Source organism: Amyelois transitella, chromosome 24, assembly GCF_032362555.1.
Source record: "Amyelois transitella isolate CPQ chromosome 24, ilAmyTran1.1, whole genome shotgun sequence".
In the NCBI taxonomy this organism is placed as follows: Eukaryota; Metazoa; Arthropoda; class Insecta; order Lepidoptera; family Pyralidae; genus Amyelois; species Amyelois transitella.
The window spans coordinates 4,671,207-4,696,729 of NC_083527.1; the positions used below are offsets into that span (position 1 = coordinate 4,671,207).

At 35.2% G+C, this 25,523-nt stretch overlaps 1 protein-coding gene across 2 annotated transcripts; it reads left to right on the plus strand.

Annotated features, from left to right (window-relative positions):
* The first annotated feature begins 57 nt into the window (after positions 1 to 57).
* Positions 58 to 25,458, plus strand: LOC106135860 (monoacylglycerol/Diacylglycerol O-acyltransferase). Of its 2 annotated transcripts, none has more exons than XM_013336257.2 (7): positions 58 to 318; positions 16,434 to 16,572; positions 17,614 to 17,708; positions 18,390 to 18,554; positions 19,651 to 19,844; positions 21,310 to 21,513; positions 22,476 to 25,458. In XM_013336257.2, the coding sequence occupies exons 1-7, from the start codon at positions 261 to 263 to the stop codon at positions 22,689 to 22,691; spliced, it is 1,071 nt and encodes a 356-aa protein (XP_013191711.1). In that variant the 5' UTR covers positions 58 to 260; the 3' UTR covers positions 22,692 to 25,458. The 2 variants fall into 2 exon arrangements, with proteins under 2 accessions (XP_013191711.1, XP_013191710.1); XM_013336256.2 differs by lacking the exon at positions 58 to 318 and adding an exon at positions 2,913 to 3,243.
* Positions 25,459 to 25,523: the final 65 nt, after the last annotated feature.

Here is a 25,523-nt window from a genome sequence, read left to right on the forward strand (position 1 = left end):
CCTAATCAATCTGATGTCAATGCCAATGTCAAAATGATGAGTTGTCATATGCCAAAATCTTTGTTGATCTTCTGAGCGAAATGCGAAATCAATGTTTTTCGTGTATTTCAAATAATTTGATTACTTCAGCAATAAAGAAAAGCAAGAATTGGCTATTATTTGATACCTCGAAATTATTTCGTAATGGAATTTAGTGCCAGCTAACTTCCATGTACTGAAATTCGTAATTTTTTTGTTTATGTGATCAGCTGTTTACAACAATGAGTTTCTTCTCACATCTTGTGGATAACTACACGATCAGCTTCTACGATATTATCGGTGAGTTCTTTTTATACTCTTTGAAAGAAGAATTGTTATTACACATTCAGTATCTGTCTTGACTTTGACTCAATGACCTAACCTACTTCTTTGGGGAAACCAACTTTATCAAAGGATTCGGAATTTTTATTTATCATGCGTCATCTATTTGCCTTAATATGTATATTCTAAAATCTCTTTTATTTGGGTTTAAATTATGTTTTTGTCGACTTTGTGTCATTGAATATTAATCAGAATTATGATTCATATACATCTAAGTATTACTGTCTTTGTTATTATTAGTGATATTACAGATTTCATAAATTTTTTGCTTATCAGCAATTGAGATAAACAGCCACTTCACATTGATAACAGTTTAGTAAGTATTGATTTTATATGTTAAAACAGTCCGTGAAAAATGACTGCCTTGAAACTGAAATATTGGACAAAAGTTGTGTAACAGTAAAGTAGCAAAGGTTAAGTCAAGCCTAACTAAATGTAATCCATAGGGATAAGGACTTAGAAGTATACAGGGGATCTTTCATGAAGAGAGTCACAAAGAGCTCAGGGCTAAGAAAAAATAAGTAACAATTTTAATGGCATAATCAGACTTATTTTTTATGATTCTCTGTTACAGCGGATTCGTTACAATATTATTAAATCTTTTCACAGCATAAACAATAACATACTTTATTTGATGGATTGCTAATAGTAATGTATTGATAAAAAAAAAAGAAATAGATATAGCTTTAGTGAACATTGTCAATGGTGGTGATGTTTAAATTGTTGCCACTGAAAATTTAATGCACACAATCCTATTTTGCTTCAAATAAACAGTCTTTTACCTATTATTGGAAGTATTTAATCAGAAATAATTATTTGCCAGAAAACATTTTACAAATATTTTATTTTAGATATTAAATTATACACCGCCATTGTTTGCACTTGACTGATAATATAAATAACATACATACATACATATAATGACGTCTATATCCCTTGCGAGGTAGACAGAGCCAACAGTCTTGAAAAGACTGATAGGCCACATTCAGCTGTTTGGCTTTAAGATAGAATTGAGATTCAAATAGTGACAGGTTGCTAGCCCATCGCCTAAAAGAAGAATCCCAAGTTCATAAGCCACAGACAAGGGTATTTACCGCTGCACCACTGATTGAAAAAGAATTTTGCTCGATGTTGGGCCAAATTCAGTATGTAATAGTATGTACTATTAAATACTGAATTTGGCCCAACATCAAGCAAAATTCTGTTTGTATGTACATATAACCACATCTTTATCCCTTACGGCGTAGACAGAGACAATTGTCATGAAAAAACTATGAGGGTGTAAACTGTACATTAATAAAGTTCACTATTGAGCCCTTTTTGTTATTGTCGCATCGCTGATGAGTCGCCCGGTCGCCAAAGGCATGTAAATATGTATTTATAAACTTACTAGTTTTTACCCGCAGCTTCGCCCGCGTATTTTTAGCGCCATGTACATGCGCGAATTTAGCTGATTTATTATTGCCATTTACTATACTCTTAAGACCTACACGCGCGAATTTAGCGCTACCTACATAATGATACAGAGTTTTCGCAAATCCCACGGGAACTATAGTTTTTACCAGGACGAAAACGCTAACCTATGTCTTCCAAACTCTTAATTAAATATACGCAAAATTTCAAGAAGATTGGTTCAGTTGATAACCCGTAAAGAGGTAACAAACAAATGAACATACTTTTGCATTTATAATATTAGTTGCGATTATTGTACCTATGTTAATTCAAATGGAGCATTACTTTCGATAGTCCATTGTTCTACAAAAGAACGTAATTATAATTACGTGCGTCACAAATCACATTGCACCGGCGACGACGTGCAGGACGGATCACTTTTATTTGTTTTTGGATTGAAGTACGTGGTATTGTCTCGATAATACACTTTATAACTCACTGTTGGTATTTTTCTATTGCAATATTTAATTTATGAAACGGTCCGCGGCCATCGTTATGTGTATCCTAACGTCATGAGATGTCGCTCACGAGAAGGCACAAGGAAGGAAGTATAAGTAGGTACCTAAACACAACAATACACACCAGATCCTACTTGATAATTTGATACTAAGCCTTGAAGCATAGGGTGCGACTGTGAACACGCAAATTGAGAGGTAGAATACATATATTATTGAACCCTACGCATGTGAAGTTGGTATCGGTGTATATGTATGTTCAATTTTCTGTTACCTGCGCGTGCGCATCAGCACGCGACATGCCGGCAATGGGGTTTACTCGTATGTCATAAAAGCGGTATGGCAGCTCTGAAAATATGACTCCAAACTCAGAACAAAATACAGAATGAATTCAAGCTTATGAATCTTCTTTTCGTCAACTTAAAATCTGTGGTTACTTAAAAAATAATTTTAAAGATTTCCCGCGCTTTTCTACTGTCATTAAATCCACAGACAATACTCTGTAAAGCGATTACATGATATTGCTGATGAAATGCCCTGACCTAATGTTATTTATTCCATATCCGTTTGTCACTTAAACTTGTTAGATAGATAACAAAAATAAAAAGCCTCAGTCAGCAGGAAACTGCGTGCGGTTGCGTTCGATCGCATTTAGTGACGAGACACCGCGTACATCATACGGCTTACGGCGCACAGATAATAAACAATTTTTTAATTTTAAATTTTGCAAGGTCCATGCACTGGCCGAATGCAAATTTAATATAGCGGTCACCGGGTTATCAGTGCATTCGGTTTAAATTATAATTTAAAAAAAGATAAGGTTTTTTGTAAGCAATGGTGGAGACTCAGTGCGTCGACGGTACTGTGAAAGCTTACATCATGAGTGACCTGCTGAAAAAGTTTGACTTCGACGCAACTCACGATCTGGTGAAAATTGCTATTGCAGTCGCCGGCTTTTACATGGGAATTTTTTACCGTATGTATTTTTAAATTACTTTAATAAATATATTTTTGTGAATTTTTATTTTGTGTAGAGATGCGAAATGTTTAGACAGGCTTTTCAAACATAGCTGCAAATTTGTTCTTAACTGCTTCTGTTTTTTATTAATTTTTTATATATAAAATCCATTTCTTGATAAATAACAACTGTACCTACATATACCTATCTCATTTACTTTAGTTTAAAAATTTTAAATATGACTAAAATTAAAAGATCATGAAAATTTGATAGCTCGTGGGTTTTAGGTGGCATAACAAGGATTTTTTTAAGGTACATTTTTATCGTAGGTATTTAACTATACATATTAACCATTACTTATAAAATTCGAGAGTTTAATTAGACGACATAGTGATGATAGCCCGATACGCATCCAAAAGCACTTCAACGCACTTCAGAAACTGTCGCATTTAAATTAATAAAAAAGTATTGAAATAAATTTATAGTAGCTTATTTGTAAATCCATACAAACTGAATATTAGGCAAAACCGCATGTCACAACGCGGTTTGTTTCCTCATCGGGGGATCGTTAGAATTACGACCGCAACAACCGAACACAGTTATACCCTCATGGAAAATTAACTAGTATATTTTGGTTTCCTTTTCCTATGAATCACAATATATTCTGAGGAATTGAAATGAATAAAACGAATTATTTAAATGAGATAAAATTGACAAAAATACCACACTGTCTTACTTCTGTAAATTTTGAACTAGGTTTTACAATCAGACATATTTTCGTTTGACAATAACCAGTTAAATCCTGAATTTGATATACTTAGTTATGCGTTCTTTTCTGATAGGGCATTATCTCCTGAAGTTTAATTTACATCCCAACTTATATTATAAATGCGAAAATTTACCTTGTACTAAACCAATCTTCTTGGAATTTTTCGTATATATAATTGGAGTTCCCGAGAGATTTGAGAAAAGCCAGTATTATTTTGTAGGCCTGTATTATTAGCTAAATTCGCGCGTTCTAAGAGTATCTACAAATGGTGGGTTAACGCTGGAACCTACAAGAAAAAGAAATGAATTATAGTTTATGTGCAGATAATTCATTTTATTTTTCTGTAGGGTGTTTAATATAGTTAACCAATGTACTGTTAATTACAATTAATTTATTTAAACTTTATTGCACGAAATACAAGTGTATAGCACAATTGGCGGACTAAATGCTAGAAGCATTATCTACCAGTCAACCATTGGGTCTGACAGAGAACTTTGTGTGGGGTCAAACTAAATAAATATATTTATACCTACACAAAATATAAAATAAAATAATTATAATTAACATATATAATAAACTACATTAAATAAACAATGTACATAAATAAAAAGGTGCAGCGATTACCGAAATCAGTGAAGAATTATAGGAACCCTCGCGACAATAGCCATAAACCCATTAAGAATTTCAATACGGCCAGTGTGACATTTCTAATTAGCGAAGTCTGTGTCTGTGAAATAAAATTTTCTTTTTGGTATATTAGTATAGTACTACATAAACTTATAGTCAATTTTTTAAAATAATTACCTTTTAACATTTCTATCCGTTTGGAAATTAAGACGTGACAATACGTCGTTTTTGTCCATGTCCAAGCTAGGTACTTATATTTGACAGAATTTATAGCTCTGTTTTCAGTTTCTCTTTACTCAAAATTAAAAGTTGACGTCAACCCTCCTTTTGAATGCGTTCGTTGCACTAGTTGAATGTACTTGTTCTCTAGTCACATCTTATGATATCCACAGGACAAACATGGTATGGTAATGGCTTAGTATATCAAATTTTTACACGAACAGACTGACCTCTGCAATCTTCCAGGGGATCCTTACTTACTAGATATCTCTCGTGATTTGGAACTGCGTAAAAAAATGCATTGATATTTAGGCAGTGGACGCATCCCCCGTAGCACGACACCGTTTTTTTATGTCATAATAAAAAGCGCAACAGCGTTAGTTTTACGCGCGATAAAAACGGCGTCGTGCGCGCCATTCAACATGGCAGGTTTAGAATCGGTCTTGCTTTATATCAAAATGGAATGCACTGAGATGATTATTTGACGTATGTATTAAAAACTGAATCAAGTAGAATACGATCGAATAAAAATTTTGCTTAATTGTTTTTTGCTTATAATAATTTATTGGTTAATGATGCAAACAACTTTTTGTTTTAATAGGTCGCCGCTATCTCCTAGAAGAAATAGATATCATGCATAAATCACATAATAACAGAATGATATGTTGTTAATTTCATTACGGATTTCCGATTATGTAAACATAAGTTGATGATAAATTATGTCAGTGGCTCAGTAATCTGCGACTTCTGCAATTAATATAAACGAAAGTGTCGCCAAGGCGATGTATGTCGTGTCATTTGTATTATTTAAGGAAAAATATGAAGAAAATGTATATATCTCTTTGTCTCTCCGTGTTCCCAGTTGCAACTTCAGTTGTTTCATTTGGGTCCTGGGATTCAGATTATTTTGTTTTTCGTCACATTTTTCCAGTTTTTTTTTTTAATTTTTATATATATTTATGTATATCAAGAAAGCATAGAACAATGACTAAGACTAAGAAATACTTTGTACAGGGGCACTGCTTATTTCAAAATACATTTCTTTCAGCATGCCCTCGACAGGAAAATGCATAGAAAGGTATTGGCATGTACATAATATTTTTTTTTTGTGAGGTATCCATTAGCTCCAACGGAGTTATCTTATTCTGCTGAAAAGAACGCCGAGTTGAGTTGAGACTTTCCCGACTTGCTGCGGCATACTATTTTACTTTGGGTGTAAATTTTAAAAATATGTTTTTTGATTTGTTTTGCGACTTCAGCGACTTGCTATATTTCATAATTTTACTTTTTGTGTAATTTTTCATATGTACTTTGTTTTGTATTATATGTTTTGTGTCTGTAGAAATTTCGAGTAAAAATTATATGTAATTAAAGATTACTATTTGATGCTATACATGTTCTAACTTAGGCTGCAGCTTATCTTAGCGTCCAAAATATCAGGCAATATTGGTGTTTTGGATTCATCGAAATATTTGAATTTGACGGGAGTGGGGGTGTCCGCTCTGTACTTTATTATATTATTAACTCTGTGGTGTAAGTTTTTTTACTGAACGTGATGTTTTGAAATTATTACAAAATTTCACAATCTAAACTCTACATGACCGATAACACTAGTAAGTAAACAGATAACGCATCGAAAGAAATACAAATTATCATAATTTCAATTTTTTTATCTTTCATTCTGTATAAACTATTGAATGTTCTTGAACCACACATGAAAACATTCTGGTCATTTCCAATGTCACTGGCGTGTGTAAAAATATCTTATCGTGCGAAATGGCCCACCAACACATTTCTAGCCCTCGTATACAGCATGTCGCAATATTATAACTAGCAAAAAGATGATCTTTCATAATAAGTTTTGCTATATCTCTCACAGTACCGGTTCTCAGTGATCTTTGCCTATTTTTTTTTAATTCTCTCTGGTCTGGCTGTCCGTGTGTAATTATGAGGAGTTATGTCGGTCGCATCCCTAGCCGTGTAGGCCGCCCGCACCTGCATGTCCTATAGGTTAATGATCACGGTGTAAATTATATAGATGTAAAAAAATAGCGGGCACGTCTTGCTGTAATACCTTATTGAACGCTGTAAACGGGTTTCACTTTGTATGTACTGTTATTATAGGCCAATGGCTTACATTTTGTATAAGTGTAACCTATCCTAGGCATTGCCAGGTTTAAAAACAATGCAAAAAAGGACCTAAAAATTTTGCATACCATTTCACGTTCTAAATTTTCTTGCGGTTTCGGGGATGCTGTGTTTGTATTAATTTATATACAACTTATTAAAAAAATGATAACATTTTAATCAGGCACCAACCGAAAACAATGAAAGTCTCTATTATGAGAAAAAAATGTCTAATAAAGTGTGTCCTAATTATAAGTAAGTAAGCCTGTGAAATACAAAAATTCCCAATAATTTTCTATTATTTTTTGTTGTTTTTTTTATTGTGGATATCAAACTTTTTGGGAGTCGAAATTGTAACACTTTCCGACATTCATGATTGTCCCCGAACATTTAAAAATCAATATGTGTAATTTCCATAATGTGTACTATTAATGATTAATAATCCACAATTATTAATCATTAATAGTACACATTATGGAAAAATATATTACAGCACAAACAACATACGTTTGTGTTCCCGCCAAAAAGTCCCCCGCAAATTTCATTGACAACTTTTAGTTTTAAAATTAAAAAAAAAAAATTAATCCATTGAAATACCTATTTTATACAATTTTTCCGTAGAGTCACTGTTCTGTGCTTAAATTTCGCAGAATACATAAATTTTAATTAAAATGACTTACCTAGGATAAGTAAGTAAGTTTTATATGTTTTTAATAACCTCGGCAATCCAAAAATCCAATTTAAGTTCCAAAAACAGTTTTAACATTTTTAACAGTTGATTGTCGTCCGCAAAATTCTTCGTCAAGAAAGAAATAGAAACATAACCTAGCAGTAAATCTTTTATGATGACCCATCGGGAATGAAAACAGCAATCATATCTACGGTTTCAAAATGGAGCGTTAACCTAGCAGCGAACTGGAATTACTCTCGCGCATCCTATGATTATGATCGATAAATTATTATCTCAGTACTGTGAAGACTTTAGAAGACATCTATCTAGTCTATGGTCTTCCCATCGGTCTTGTGCAGTCTTGTTTTATGTATTTTATTTGATTATCGTACTTTGGCTCTGTTAAAGGGCTACTATTGGAGAGAAAAGTAGTAAGAGAGCAGTATTTCAATACTGTTTCACAGTTTAAGACTGTATTTTCAAATCTCATATAAAGGCATAAATTGTAAAACACATAGCTACCCTTTATTAATAAAATTAAGGAAAAATATTTATAGTATAAATCAGGGGAAAGTAATACTTATTTATTTAACAAAAAATTGCTCTCGCCTCCGCCCGGTTGTAGTTCGCTCTTTGCGTAACCTATGGACTGTGGATACTACAATTATCCAAATAAACTAATAGTTCATTTTCATACAAATTTTCACCCTCCATTTTAGTATTTTACGGTTAATTTTGAGAAAAAAAACAGAAAAAAAAAATTATGCATACCAAATTTCATTCGAATTTGTCCAGCGGTATAGTTTTAAAAGGCTGACAAAGAAGACAGGCTAACTTTCGTATTTATAAGAAAGAGATTTCGTTCATTGTCATAAAGTACCTATAGGGCCCGGTAATTAGGAGTTGATACGAGTGAAAGACGAAGCTTGCATGCAACCTTTAACGTCCGACAACATTGTTTTTTTTTTCTTTCTTTTGGACATTATAAAATGAAGCTTTCATGGTCTTTACCAAAATAAGGATAGTTCATCTCGCATCACTTATAAATAAACTAGCTTTGCCCCTAAATAGCTCGTTTATGGAGCAGGTGCAAACTGCATGACTAGAACAAGACTGGATATAAATTGTGTAAAATTATATACCGCGTCGTTTCAAGTTAATGCCTACCTACAAAAAAAAAAAAGAATAAATTGATTTAAAAAGTTATATGGGTTCCATAGCTAAATGGTAAAAATATGTAAGTACCAAGTTTCACCATGTCCTTCTGTCTGACTGTTAAATCTGAGTATAAAAAATTGGTTACAATACAGAATTCAATACAAAAGAAAATTGGTTTTAATAAAATTTATCAATTAAGTATATTTTATGTTATGAGTTATACGAAAATTGCGTTATTAACGTAATATACATAAAGTTAAAAATTAAAGTTATTTTAATGGTAAGCAAATACTCGCATATAACTGGTTTTTTTTAATAACAATGGACTATTGATATATGGAAAACGTTGTCATGAAGTATTGAATAGAAAATTTACTGTTACGTAATACATACAGTATATATAATATAATAATATACAGTAAAGTATATATAATACAGTATTATAGTTGGCAAATGACACATAATTGTAACATGTTTAACATAACTTAGGGTCAAACCTCTGCACTGCGTTGTTATTATTATGTACTTATGTAATGTTGCCGTGTGGTTCCCGGTACCAATACAAAAAAGAATAGGACCACTCCATCTCTTTCCCATGGATGTCGTAAAAGGCGACTAAGGGATAGGCTTACAAACTTGGGATTCTTTTTTAGGCGATGAGCTAGCAACCTGTCACTATTTGAATCTCAATTCTATCATTAAGCCAAATAGCTGAACGTGGCCATTCAGTCCTTTCAAGACTGTTGGCTCTGTCTACCCCGCAAGGGATATAGACGTGAACATATGTATGTATGTATGTTATGTAATGTTGAATCATGTATTTTATTAATGTTCATACATTCATACATAACAATTAAACTATATCCCTTGCGGGGTACAGAGATCCAGAAGTCTTGAAAGACCGATAGGCCGCATTCAGCTGTAAGGCATAATGATAGAATTGAGATTCAAATAGTGACAGGTTGCTGACATAAATTAGTTTACATAATTTACATAAATAACAAGCTGTTAGAAATCAAATTTAAACTAAATATTTTCAGTTTGGATTTCATTTTGATAGTTTATAAGAAATCTTGACCACGCCTGCGGGTTAAAACGCGTGAACCGAAAAATAAAACCGGTTAATTTCCGTTCCCGCGACAATTTCGGTACATTCTCTGTTAGTGCACATGTAGAACACATATGAAACCTTACCTAACCTGAAGGCTGTGCGTGCTCAGTCAGTCAGTCACTCACTAAAGGAAGAGTAATATATAAACCTATGGATTGATTGTGTGTTTTCATCGTTTATAATTTGGAAAATACGAGAAATTTTCCAAATGATAAGTGATTAATTGCATTAGGTGTACGTCACTAACAGAAAACGTCATTTTATTTACGCAAATAGGACTCGTTATTGTGACATCATATTTTAATAGAGAACTATAAATTAAATCGATATTGAAATTGAGAACATTAGCTCTTTTTTACGAAAATAAGCTAGCTACTAGTAAGTACGATCAGTATTTCTTTCGTTCGTGTAAATAAACAACAACGTACCTCCTAAACACTGTACGCTAAAGTTTTCATAAAATTCATTCAACTCAAACAAATCCAATGATTTCGATAAAATCATGCCGTGTGTAAAGTATGTATTCTTTGTGATTAATAGGTTCCCATTCAATGCTAAAGTAATTTTAACATACATACCTAAAAATAATCACGTCTATATCCCTTGCAGAGCCAACAGTCTTGAAATGACTAATAGGCCACGTTCACCTGTTTGACTTTTTTTTTAAATGGCACGAAGAGGGTTATACAAACAGATAGGTACTTCATAAAGTAGGTCGTCCCCTTTTTTTTTAGACAATAGAAATAACCGTATCCTTATCGATAACATTATTTGTGCTAAATACACCGGAGTCTAGACGGCGGTTAGACGATTTTAGGTCAATAGTAATTATAATTATCTAAATTATCATATCGCAGGACCTCGGACCGGAACCGATAACTTCGGTTCAGTAGAGTTCGTTCACAAGGACCAGACAGGATGAGATATCGATTGGCTATTGTACGTCTATAGCCGGGAATATTGGAAATCCCACTGACGTCTAAGAGTGGTGAACTAACGAAGAATAAAATGTGGAAAACAATATATTGTTTCACATATATGTTAATCTTATTTTTACAAGCGAATAATTTACATTGCAGACAGAACAGTCTTGAAAAGACTGAAAGGCAGGCCATGTTTCAAATGGTGACAAATGTTGCTAGCTCATCGCCTGAATGTAGAATCTCTAGTTTTTTTATGAATTTAAAATCACATGCACATGCATCTTCGAATAAAAATTAATCTGCTAATAAAACAAATGAACAGAAGTCTCAGACAAAAAATAAAATGAAATACTAATCATAAGGCGTAAGTAATATGTTACCGACCCTTTAATAATTATCTTCTAAAATTACATACACACGTAAATCACGCCTCTTTCCCAGAGAATACATCTTTCCACTTGCCACGATCCCTGCATACTTCTTTCGCTTCATCCAAGCTCAGTCATGCAAGCTTGTCGATTTCGGGTACTATAGACCTGATCTTTTTCCAGAATGTCTCCGAATTGATCAAGGTACGTTCGCCTACGCCTTCTCAAATAGAAGATCAAATAATAGTCTAAGCTCTGATCTGATGAAATTATGTGTTTGATATGTTATATGGTTGTACGTCTATCCTAGTTATAAAAAGTAATCGACATTTATATTTGTAATTGAGTAATTGAAAGCAAATTGCATAATCCTAGTAGTATTAACATGTGTAGGTATAATAAATCACGTTATCTATAAATCAATAAAATTTATAAAAGTGACTTTTGGACGCTGCGTCTTCATGTCATCAACCTTTAGAGAAATTGGTGTGGTTTGTATTGGAAATTCTGACACCCGAAGAATAAATAAATACATATATACGAGACAAAATTTGTATTTTTGTAAATACATATATTATGTATTAAGTTCGGACGTACAAAGTTCTCTGTCAGACCCAATGTTTGAGTGGTCCAGTATTAAGTGTGCTAAACATTTGTAGGTATTTTGTAGAATAAAGTTTTTTGTTTTGCAAAGTTTAAATAAATTAATTAATTAACTGTTTATCCATTTGGCTACGGAGCCCTAAAAATCTAAATTACAATTTTAATAAAGTAACGTAGGTACTCAACGTGATAAAAATGAAAGTCTTATCACCGGCGATAGAATTTCATAATTTCATCGACCTATGGACAGAACTCTCGGAAAAAAGTAGACAAAACATGATTGTACTTTGCACTCTGTATATTGTTTTCTTGGTTTATTATTTGTTTATTTATACTTTTATTATTAATTTTTAATTAACGACTGCACAGTTATTGTTGCGATTTGTTGTTCATTGATATTGTGATACCAATTAAGCTGAGCTGAATGAGATCTACCTATAGCAATGCTCCATTTATCACAAACGTTATATGTATGACTGGTCGAATGCACATTGCACATCTTCGGGACTTGAAAAGACCGCTGTCTTCAGATATTTAGACTAAGAAATAAATTATGTGACCCACTGGAAATCGATGTGTTTTATATCGAGTCGTAAAAATTATTCGGTACATACATACATATAGTCACGTCTATATCCCTTGCGGGCTAGACAGAGCCAACGGTCTTGAAAAGACTGATAGGCCACGTTCAGCTATTTGACTTTAAGATAGAATTAAGATTTAAATAGTGACAGGTTGCTTGCCCATCGCCTAAAAGAAGAATCCCAAATTTATAAGCCTATGCCTTAGTCGCCTTTAACGACATCCATGGGAACGAGATGGAGTGGTCCTATTCTTTTTTTATATTGGTGCCGGGAACCACACAGCACCGGTAATTGGTACGAATTAAAATAAGTCACGATCAATATCAAAGGTGAGCATACAAACACATTAAGGGGAAGTTTCATAATTTGGACTTTAGTTAGACCTATTTCCGTAAAAACCGATATAAAACAACATAAAGATAATGCCGCTACAATTATAACAATCTATGCGTTTCATAAGCGCCGCGGTTTCGTAATTTTGATAACCTGACACGAAAGATCATCTTAATCATCGACTTTACTCGTATTTATCCATTGCTATATCCTGGAGGAGTCAGGGGCTCAGGGGCACTGACTTTATTAGCAGTCACGGCCCTCATGTGATTTAAAAAAATTGAAAGTTCGTAGAATTTAAATTAAAAGTTGCAAGATTTTTCCTTGCAATATAATAACGTTTGCATAGAATCTTCAAACTGAATTTTGAAGCAGAAATTGTCAACCGGTGGCGGATCTATACAGGTTAGAAAACGGAATACCTTTAGGACGAAAAAAATCAATTCCTCCGTTTTCACTGCAAGGCGGCTGTTCACGAGGTGTTTCGAAGGATTGTATAGTAGTACCTCGGCGGTCCAAGAAAAATCTAGCGAGCCCAAGAAGTTCTTAGGACAAAGTCGAAATCAAGGATCCCTAGCCGCCAATCTTCATTGGATGCAAAGACCATCTCAATAATAGAGTACGATTGAGTAATACGTACTTAGGTGGCCTTCAGTACTCTATGCTAAATAATCATTCCGAGTAATCGTGTTTTTCATAAAATTCAGGCGGATTACTTACCGCACTCGATATCGTTGACACCGGTGGCTTCTGACCTCAACGTGTGGAAAAACAAATCGGAATAAACATTGTATTTTTGGAAACCACGTAACTTTAAATGTTTATTGTCCATTTGTCTACAACAGATGAAACATTTTGATCACATACCCTCTTTCTTCTTTGCGTGTTCCTGGTTGCATCCTCCACTGCAACGCTTCGAGACCTGGACTCCGCCTTCCTATTTTTCTTTATCTGGTCTTCGGCAGATCACATACAAAATTACCTATGATTATTTAGTTACCTCCCCACGTCTCGTCTTCTCCGAATTTAGGGATTTTCAAGCTAAGAGGCCATTATTATCTGAGTTTGCGTTTACCACTGTGCTCTATGCCATCATTAACAAATTTGCGATAAGCTGTTGCGACATAACGACAATTATATTATGGTCAAGTTTTTGTGTTCCATCTCAAGTTTCTGTCCCATGTACTAAAGTTATTCTGTAAGGTTGCGGAGGTCAGTAGGATCGCTACTTGTAAAAACCTGACTTACCCACTACAGAATCGTGGTCACAGGTCGCCTCCGTTCCTCTTCAGAGAGGTGGGGACGATGTTAACTAAAGTTATTCCGTAAATTTTAATGGTGTCTACCTCAGTATACCTACCTAGGTTCTACGGTTCTAGGTACTATCATTGTTTGTTCCCACTTAATGCCTAAGTATAAAAAAATAATTAAGATAAGTTTAATTGGCCCGTCCACCGACATCGTGGCGAGGTCGTGGTGCACTAGCGGTAGACGATAGATAATGTCCCGGATGTCTGTGCACAGAGCAAAGTTCAATGGTACAGTAATCACGGATCAAATCCCCCGGGGATACACGGATCTTGTGTGTGTAGAAGAAGAAACAGAAATTAAGGACGTCTTGGCAAAAGATCAGGTCAAGAGTACCCGAAAACGACAAGCTTGTGAGGCAAAGAGTACATGAATGTGGATGAAGCGAAGTCTTAACCCTTGGAGCGTGGTTTTTATTTATGTATTTTTTAATAAAAAGCGGTATAGACTATAGACCATGGATGCTCCGGTTGTCCAAGTTCTAGAGCAAAGTTTCATGGTACAGTAATCAGGGTTCTGCTACCCTGGAGAGGGGGATATACTATATACTATGTACAAGAGCAAGGCAAGTCGATTACCCTCTCTCTTTCACGCAAAAACTACTGAACCGATTACGATGAAATTTGATATGTAGGTAGCTGAAGACCCAGAATAACACATAGGCTACTTTTTACCCCGCAGTTCTCGCGGGATTGATTGTTACGTTATGATAGGGTTTTAAAGCGGACGAAGTCGCGGGCGGCCTCTAGTAATATATAATAATAGCATCTATATATTAAAATACTGAAAATGAGCGCATTGTATAACCTCATCATACACATGCATATGCTGAGTGGAAACCCTTTTGGTCGCATCTTGTAATTTCTATGATTATGAATAATGTAATGTTACCTTTTGCGCCAAATAAAGATTTTTTCTTTCTTTCCTTCTAGCGATAGTCACAAATAATGCAATGAATATGCATCGTAGATGTAAAAAACCCCGCGCTTCGTATCACGTATTTATCATTTCGTTCGAGAATATTCTTTCTTTTATGTTTATGTATGCAGTTTCATTGTTGAAAGTTTATCAGAAGTGGTTATGTTAAAAAACAAAATTTTTAATAAAACCAACAATGTCATTGGAACACCACTGGTTTCCGTCCTTTCAGGAGATAACGCTATATTTGTTTTATTGTCTGACTTTCAGATTTATTAATAGTTTTATTTCAAACGAAGCTGTTTATAACGAGCATTTATTTTTTGTTCCCTTTTAGATGAGAAAAGAATAAATAAATATAACAAGTTAGTTTAACTTTGTGCCGTGTGGTTCCCGGTACCAATATAAAAATAAATAGGACCATTCCATCTCTTTCCCATGGATTTCAAAAAAGACGACTAATGGATAGGCTTATAAACTTGGGATTCTTCTTTTAGACGATGGGCTACCAACCTGTCACTATTTGAATCTAAATTTTACGAGTATCATTAAGCCTAACAGCTGAACGTAGCCTATCAGTCTTTCAAGTCTCCTGGCTCAGTCTACCCCGCAAGGGATATAGACGTGATTATATGTATGTATGTTATATTATTAAGCTTAACAGCTGAACGTGGCCTATCACTCTTTCAAGTCTGCTGGCTCTGTTTACTCCGCAAAGGATATAGACGTGATTATATGTATGTATGTTATATTATTAAGCTTAACAGCTGAACGTGGCCTATCACTCTTTCAAGTCTGCTGGCTCTGTCTACCCCGCAAGGGATATAGACGTGATTATATGTATGTATGTTATATTATGAAGCTTAACAGCTGAACGTGGCCTATCACTCTTTCAAGTCTGCTGGCTCTGTCTACTCGGCAAGGGATATAGACGTGATTATGTGTATATATGTTATATTATTAAGCTTAACAGCTGAACGTGGCCTACCACTCTTTCAAGTCTGCTGGCTCTGCCTACCCCGCAAGGGATATAGACGTGATTATATGTATGTATGTTATATTATTAAGCTTGACAGCTGAACGTGGCCTATCACTCTTTCAAGTCTGCTGGCTCTGTCTACTCCGCAAGGGATATAGACGTCATATATATATACATACATACATATGTTCACGTCTATATCCCTTGCGGGGTAGACAGAGCCAACAGTTTTGAAAGGACTGAATGGCCACGTTCAGCTATTTGGCTTAATGATATAATTGAGATTCAAATAGTGACAGGTTGCTAGTCCATCGCCTAAAAAGGAATCCCAAGTTTGTAAGCCTATCCCTTAGTCGCCTTTAACGACATCCATGGGAAAGAGATGGAGTGGTCCTATTCTTTTTTGTATTGGTGCCGGGAAATGTGTGGTTCCTGAAAAAAAAGAATAGGTAATATATATATATACATATATGTATGCAATCTTTTTAACAATGAATCTCTTTGATTCCAGTGGAGTATGTGGACGCGGAGTACAGCCTGTGGCTGACCTGGTTCCTGACCCCGGTGATCGTGACCTTCCTGCTGCCGGCAGTCATCATCCTACTCATATACATCAGCAGTATTATATTCCATTTGTATAGGCTTTACAGGTGCGTTTGTTTTGTTTATTTGTAGATATATTTGCAGCTGAATTACATATTTTAGTTGAACCTTAATTGTTATGTGCCCTGCGGTTCGTAGCATTTTAGAATGGAATAGAATAGATGGAATGGAATGGAATGAAATCGAATCGAATGGAATGGAATTATTTTCAAAATTAGATACAAATTATTGAGGATGAATGAAAGCAGGTTGACTAAGCAGATATACGAGGAGAGTGTGGAGGGAAAGGTCGGAGTGAGAAGGCCTAGACGAACGTATCTTGATCTAATCAAGGACGTCCTGGCAAAGGGTCAGGTCAAGAGTACCCGAAATCGCCGAGCTGTGCATGAAGAGAGTTATGAATGTGTATGAAGTGAAGGAAGTATGCACAGATCGTGGCAAAAGGTAATAATGCAGTCTTTGTCTACCCCTCCAGGAAAAAGGCGTGATTTTATGTACGTATGTATGTCTTCTTCTTCTTCCGGCCCTGGTCTCGTTATGTGGGGTCGGGTCTCCTCACTTACCTGCGCCAAGACATTCGGTATTGGCTTGTCGATTCTGCCAACTGGGCTTGCTTGAGATCCTTTTGGATATTTGACCGCCAGGTCAATGGTGGGCGGCCTCTTCCTCTTTTTTGTTCAGGCTGCCTTAGCGCAATTGACCACATCATCACGTGGCTTTCTTCACGTCTTTTAACATGGCCATACCAACCAACGTAAGCGGTGTTCTGTCATTTTATTTGCGACTAGCAGTGCCCGCGACTTCGTCCGCGTGGAATAGTTTTTTTGGGCATCATTGAAGCCCTCAATGAATAATATCCCAGTTTTTTTTTGGAAGAAATATTTTCCATTATTTCTTTGCTCCTTTATAGTTGCAGCATGATGTTATATACCTAGCCTAAAGCCTTCCTCGATAAATGGTCTATTTAACACAAAAATCATTTTTCAATTCGGACCAGCAGTTCCCGATATTAGCGCGTTCAAACAAACAAACGAACTCTTCAGCTTTATAACATTAGTATACATAGATTTAAATTTTTAAAATTCCAGATTACGTGTAGTGGACGGAGTGCAGAATGATTGGAAGCAAGCGGCGAGGCTGGCGGTGTGCGCGCTCTGGGACGCCCACGGGTGGCTTTGGCATGGTGAGTTATATACATACATACGCATATATATATTATATATATATATAATCACGTCTTTTTCGCTTGCGGGGTAGACAGAGCCGACAGTCTTGTAAAGACTGATAACGTGGCCTACGTTCAGCTGTTTGGCCCGATGACAGAATCGAGATTCATATAAAGTGACAGGTTGCTAGCCAATCGCCTAAAAGAAGAATCCCAAGTTATCGACATCCATGGGACGAGATGGAGTAGTCCTATTCTTGTTTTTTTTTGGTGCCGGGAACCACACGGCACTGCACGGCACTGTAAGATACCTATATTAATGAATAAATGTATTTTTTTTGCCGTTCCGTGTGGTTCCCGCGCACAAATAAAAAAAGGATAGGACCACTCCATCTCGTCAGCTCAAACAGCTGAACGTGGCCTTTATATCTTGTTAAGACTCTTGTCTGACCTTGGTAGGGAACCATAATGTAATTCAGTTGCCTGAATGTGCAGGATTCTTCTTAATATTCTTCTTTAAGATTTAATTAAATAAGGTGATTAAAACTCGCGACAAATTTTTATTATCATTTAATTTGTGTATTAAGAGGTTGTAAGTTAATTGATGAATTCTTCTTTTTAAGAAAGTATTTTGATCTTTAGTCTTAGTGCCTCCACATTCCCCATTGTTCTGTCCCTTATCAGTTCACGATCTTCCAGGTTACGAGATCCGTGGGCTGGAGAACATTCCGGAAGGTCCATTCCTGGTGATATACTACCACGGCGCCCTGCCAATAGACATGTACTACTTCATAGCCAGGATGCTGCTGTTCAAGCGGCGGCATATACACACGGTCGCCGACCGGTTCATGTTTAAAATACCAGGTATTTATGTGACGAACTATTGCACCCTTCACGCTAAACGTGGCTTTTGTGCCTTTTGAGGACTCTGCTCTGTCTAACCCGTAAGGAAAGACATGCTCATAATATGGTCAAGGAAGGAAGAGGTTACTTACAGAAGAAACAAACAAATTGAAAAATATTCACATTTCGCAAAAAAAAAAACAAGTTTTTTTATAATCTTACTCACAATTCCATCCATCCACATAATAATAACAATCAGGTTGATGATTTAAGAATGCGACAAGACTGTGTCGTATGCGACAGAGCTATATGAATGTATGCGCCGTGTGGTTCCCGGCACCAATAAAAAAAAGAATAGCACCATTCCATCTCGTTCCCATGGATGTCGTAAAAGGCGACTAAGGGATAGGCTTACAAACTTCTTTCAGGCGATAGGCTAGCAAGCTGTCACTATTTGCATCTCAATTCTATCATTGAGCCAAACATCAAAAGCCCTATTCAAGGTTGTTGGCTCTATCTATCCCGCAAGGGCTATAGACGTAATTATAGATAGATAGATAGACTCTTTACTGCACCACAAGAAAAAGAAAAATAGAAAAAAAAACCACTAGTAATGAGGTACAAAGGAGGTCTTATCGCTAAAGCAATCTCTTCCAGTTAACCTTAGGGATTGACTGGAAGGCCAGGATTATATGTATGTATGTGTATATGACGGCCTCTGTGGCACGGCGGTAATACGCTTGTCTGTGACATCGGAGGTCCCGGGTTCGAATCACGGTCAGGGCATGATGAGGAAAGAACTTTCTCTGATTGGTCAGGGTCTTGGATGTTAATCCATCTAAGTATTTACTATAAAATATAGTATCGTTGAGTTAGTATCTCGTAACACAAGTTTCGAACTTACTTCGGGGCTAACAAGGATACCCATTGATATCAAAAATATATACAAAAATATATAATCAATTTACTGAACTTTTGCATTTATATTTCGTTTATTAGTGTTACAACGAACTTATGTAGTTTTTTTTATGTACTATTTAAAGTTCTTATGTAAGTGATGTGAAATATGTGTTTATATAAGAATAAAAGTGTACAAACGCGTGCGCACGCGCCGCAGGCTGGGCGTCGCTGCTGGAGGGGCTGAGCGTGATCCCGGGCACGGTGGCGCAGTGCGCGGGCGTGCTGCGCGCGGGCAGCCCGCTGGCCATCTCGCCGGGCGGCGTGTTCGAGGCGCAGTTCGGCGACCACGAGTACCGGCTGCACTGGAAGGCGCGCGTCGGCTTCGCCAAGGTCGCGCAGGAGGCCAAAGTGGTCAGTTCCCATTCATTTATATTATACGTACACCAGTCACCCTGTATATATATATATATATGTATATATACAGGGTGACTTTTAATTCAACTGCATAAATTTAACTGTTAAGTGTAATCATCTAAAGGGTATTTAAAAACGTTATAAGAAAAATATCGGTTCATATTTCAGAAAGTACGAAAAAAAATTTAAGTATCAAAATCCACGATCCTAAATACGTCATACCTATCACTCCGGCCGGCGGAAAAGCGACGCGTAAGATTCAGAGGTCAACGACACAATTCATTCAGCTGAGCGATCTCGACAACTCTGTACTTTATTTGATCTTGATACTAGAAAAATAATTTATTTTTCAGACATTTATTTAAATGTTTAGTTTTAATTTCTTTTTGTAGTATTGGTCTGTATAAAGCGTGTGACGTAGTTTTTGACGGTTTTTTAAATGTGAAAATGATGACGTTTAATTTAAATAAAAATAGGCTCAAACGGCTCAGAAGCATGGGTATAGTCTATGTTTAAATGGATGCAGTTGTTTTAAATGTCACCCTGTATATATGTATATACCTATTTATATAGACTAGCTGTCCTCGCAAACGTTGTTTTGCCATACCTTTACCTAAATAATATTAAATGACGATTGATCAGTTATCGACCGGTGATGAAAAATGATTAAATTAATAAATGGCTATTAAAAAATAGGGCTAAGCTGATAAAATTTAGGGTTGTATGTATTTTTAATGCGACATAACAAAAGAAATAAGAAAATAAAAAATCTAAGAATTAAAAAAAAAAATTAAGGATTCAGGCGACTGGATGTGTAACCATGATCGATGCAACACGGGTTTGGTGCCCCTGCAAAGGTTGTATAGGTCAGATGGCAGTCGCTTCATGTAAAGACCTGACTCACCCAATCTAGGATCCATGCTCAAAGTCATGCCCCGGGTATAGTACGGGAACGAATATTTTTTTGAGAGACTAGAAATTTATATATCTAGACTAATATTATAAAGCTGAAGAGTTTGTTTATTTGAACGCGGTAATCTCAGCAACTACTGGTTCGAATTGAAAAATTCTTTTTGCGTCGAATAGACCAGTAATCGAGGAAGGCTTTAAACTATATTACATCACGCTGCAACTATTAGGATCGAAGAAAAATGTGAAATGGAAAATGAGAAAAAAAATAATTCACCCTTGAGGGCTTCAATGCTGCTCAAAATACTTATTCCACGCGGGAGGAGTCACGGGCACAGCTAGTAAGATATTGTTCAAATTCAAAATTAATAATTGTCAAAACTTTTAGTTTCACAACATTGGTTGACGTCAAATAAGTTGATTGCCGCTTCCAAGGTAGAAGAAGCGGTGACAAACTGCACTGCAGCATTTACTTTAACAACGTCAACTTCACAAATTATATATATTTAGTTCGAAACCCACATTAACTTATTATTGTTCCATCTCCTCACAGCCCATCATCCCGATGTTCACCCAGAACGTGCGCGAGGCGTTCCGCACGGTGGGCTGGCTGCGGGGCGTGTGCCTGCGCATCTACGCCGCCACCAGGATCCCCCTGGCGCCCGTGTACGGCGGGTTCCCGGTCAAGCTCATCACCCACCTGGGGGAGCCGATACCGTACGATCCTGATCTGACGCCGGAACAGCTGCAGAAGAAGGTAATTATATATATATTTATATGTATAAATTTTAAGGTAATTAATTATATATATAAATTTGTAAGTACCTACAGTAGTTTAAAATGCCGTGTGGTTCCCGGCACCAATACAAGAAAGAATAGGACTACTACATCCCTTTACCATGGATTTCGTAAAAAGCGACTAAGGGATAGGCTTACAAACTTGCGATTCGTTTTTAGGCGATGGGTTAGAAACCTGTCACTACCTATTTGAAATAAATACTAAATAGCTGAACGTGGCCATTCAGTCTTTTCAAGACTGTTGGCTCTGTCTAACCCGCAAGGGATATAGACGTGACCATATGTATGTACTTTAAAATGGAACCACTCCATGTCTTTCCCATGGATGATGTAGAAGGCTAAGACTAAGGGATAGGCTTATAAACTTGCAATTTCTCTTTGGAGACGATGGGCCATAGTAATCTGTCGCTATATGATACTCAATTATATCATAAAGCCACAGCTGAAACTGGTCTTTGTATGTATACGGCACTAGCTTTTATCCGCACCTTCGCCCTCGTGACTTTAGCGCTGTCTACAAAAAGCGACGAATTAATCGCCATCTCCAAAAAAGCGCCGAATTAGGCACCACCAGCAATATTTACCTATAATATATTTTTTTCGCAAATCTGACGGAAATATAAATACATAATAAATAAAATCTTTATTTGCTAATAGAATAGAATATGGTTAACAATAAAAGTAACAAACATTATTGGTGTTTATTGAGGTCTGGGTGTCCTAAAATGCGAAAAAAATCATGTTACGCTTACAATGTACTTTTAATGAAGAAAAAGGAAATTACCTAACTTTTAAAGAAAGTATGCAGAGATCGTGGTTAGTTGGAAGATGCAGTCTCCGCCTAACCATCCGGGGAAAAGGCGTGATTTTATGTATGTTTTGTATGTACTTTTAATTTAATCAATGTTTTTAACCTTTCAGGTAGCCAACGCGATATCAAAACTAGTAGACGAGCATCAAAGAGTGCCAGGTAACATACTCCTAGCGCTCACCGAGAGAATTATAGAGTTGCCGAAACACCCTAAACACAAAACATCACAAAAAACAGACAAATCTTACACGAACGGAAAATGCCACAACGGCAAAGTGAAAGAGGCTGATGACAGCTTGAGTGAAAGAGATAAAAAAGTGTCGTAGACTCAATTTGGTAGTGTAATAATAATGACTTTTTAATTTAGTGCCCTTACGTAATAAGACGCGAAATCAAACGCGGGTATCTTTCATATTGATAATGTCGCGCGTTTGAATTTTATGTAATTTTTTTAATTGACTATGAGGTAGTAAATATAAAATATTTGACTCCAGTTATAACAGAGAAAGCAAAGGTTATTATTTCTTGTTTCATGATTTTTTAGGAAAATCCTAAATTTCATTCCACACGGTGAAGCATAAACCTTTAAAAATATATATTAACATAAATTTCAACTTTTTTTCTGTAAGTTTCCAAAAATAGAATAAGTTTATATTTATTATGTTTTTTTGACGTTAATAATATTATTTTTTTCAAATATTGACTAATTTAAATTATTGAAAAAGTTTTGAAAATTGTGAAAAGGTTTGCAATTTTTATACCAAGCTTTGTTGTTATCTTCGAAACGTATTTCCAATTTCGGCAATTGTATGCATTTATTGAAAGACAATGTTAAATTTTAAAGTACAAATTAAGGCACATTATAGAAAAATATTTATGTATATTGGTCGGATATGACGTAAGAGAATGTAGGCAATTATAACATTTCAAGTAATAGATGTACATTTGGTAACTATCGCGCTAGAAGTCACGGAAGGACTTCGGATTTCTTCAATACTAGACCACTCTGTTAATTCGATATCATCCATCTGACAAGACGATTATTTTTGACGTGAATTATTATCGATAGTTTGCCAATACTTTTTCCCGATACTTACAATTAACAGAGTATATCAAGGCATGAGTGGATCAACAATAAAAGATAGTTACCAAAAGTATAGCTATGTTTTTTATTAGACAAAGTGTGTAAAAAAGCGATTAATTACTTAATATTTATATTTATTAGCCTACGCGTAGGTTCCAAAAGCATTTACTTAAATTTCTGGTGATATTTATATAGTGCATTATTCGAATACTCATTATCATTTATTTATTTTGTTTAGAAATTAGGTTTAGCATTGTAATTAGATTGAAAAAGTAGTTAACAATTTGACAGAAAAGAGTCTGGAAGGAAGGAAAATGAATTGTAAATTACACCAAAATTTTATTTTCTATTAGTATCTTCTATTAATTATATATATTCTTTTAAAAACAAGTATAAAAATACAGAATACTTTTAACAATTGTTTTAGTGTCCATATGAGTCAGTCAGTGAATTGTTGGTATAGTTAATATTTATTTCAATTGATTTAAAACATGAACGTGGTGACATATCATTCTATTTTGTTGAAAAACATATAATTTTTTTCAGACTATTTCTGTCACGTTGTAACATAGTTTACGTCATTATTTTCTTAGTTTTAAGAAAATCGGTACAATATTGTTCGAGTTACTATTCGTTTTAGGTATGTAATAGCTATTCACTATACATATTTATTGGTTTTAATTTGAAATCAAGCTATAATTTATATAACTTCCAATTATTGTAAATGTGTAAGTGTGTATGTTGTGTAAATTTTGACATAGGTAGGTTTGGAAATCTTAGAGGGCCAGCGCTACCTTCTGATGTAAAGTTCTTGAGTCCACGCGAACAAAGTGGTACCAGGTGCGAATGCGAGTAAAATATAAAGAAATTCGGCAACATTTTCGAATTTATTTTAATGTTTCATTTTTGTAATTGTAAACTAGTGCATTGTATATACAAAGGTAATAGTCACAAAACAACAAGGCTTCGCTAGCTGAAGTATGAAGAAAAAATCTGAACCCATAAATCATTAAAGTACGCCCCTGTAGTAGTGACGCCCACATGGCGTTACAGTGGCAGCCATTTTGTTTACACGCCTAATGTTTTCGTGAAAGTGTATAGAAAATTTGCAAATAATAATCCATGAGTTTTCATTGAAATAAATAATTGAATTGGTAGCCACTAATTGTATGAATTATACTCAAACACAACAGAAAATGCTTTGTGCCAATACGAATTGTATGCAGGTTTGTACCAAATTAGTTTTTAAAATGAATTCGTATGACAGTATTCAAAATAAAATACTCAGAGATTCGGATGTATACTTACTTATTATGTTACAAAACAAAGTTTACGAAACTATAAATGTTGAAATTCGTTTGAAATATCAATAACTAATTAAACATAGGTACCATTATATCGTTTATTAATGTGATTGAATCAAATTCTTCAGAGATTCTACAATTTGTTTTAGTCTGTAGTTCTCTTTGGGCGCTTCCATAGGCGGTGTATGCACTACCTACTTATAAATAATATAATTTTTAAAATTATTGTATTGTTCAAAACAGATATCTTCACTAACCTATCACCTTTTTGGATGATGCACCAAATGGAACCACCACGTGGAATGTTCGTGTAAAAACCACAGGGCGTCAACTCTATAAATGTAATGTACCAAGTACCTTAGGATTTATTTAGTGTTGCCAAGATCGGCAACGCTAATTACCCTATCTATACATTATTGGTACATTATTTTCTGCAAGCTTAATGAACCGCATTTTTACGGGGACTAGAAAAAATTATATGTATAAATTGAAAATCCGCTACCAATAGTGTATCGGGTAGATGGCAGCACTAGTATGGGCATTTAAAATGTATAAAATTGTATAGTTATAAAGCTAACCATTGCTGTAGAGTGCCAGATTTTTATACCAAAATTATTTGTATATTAGAGTGCGATTGTATTGTTTATAATTAAAATACTTAATTGCAAACGAATACTTATATTTAAATATAAGGAAATATTTTTATTATTTTGTTTTATTTTCTTCAGTTCCTTGGCCTTATTCGATACCCATAAAATATAATAAGTAGT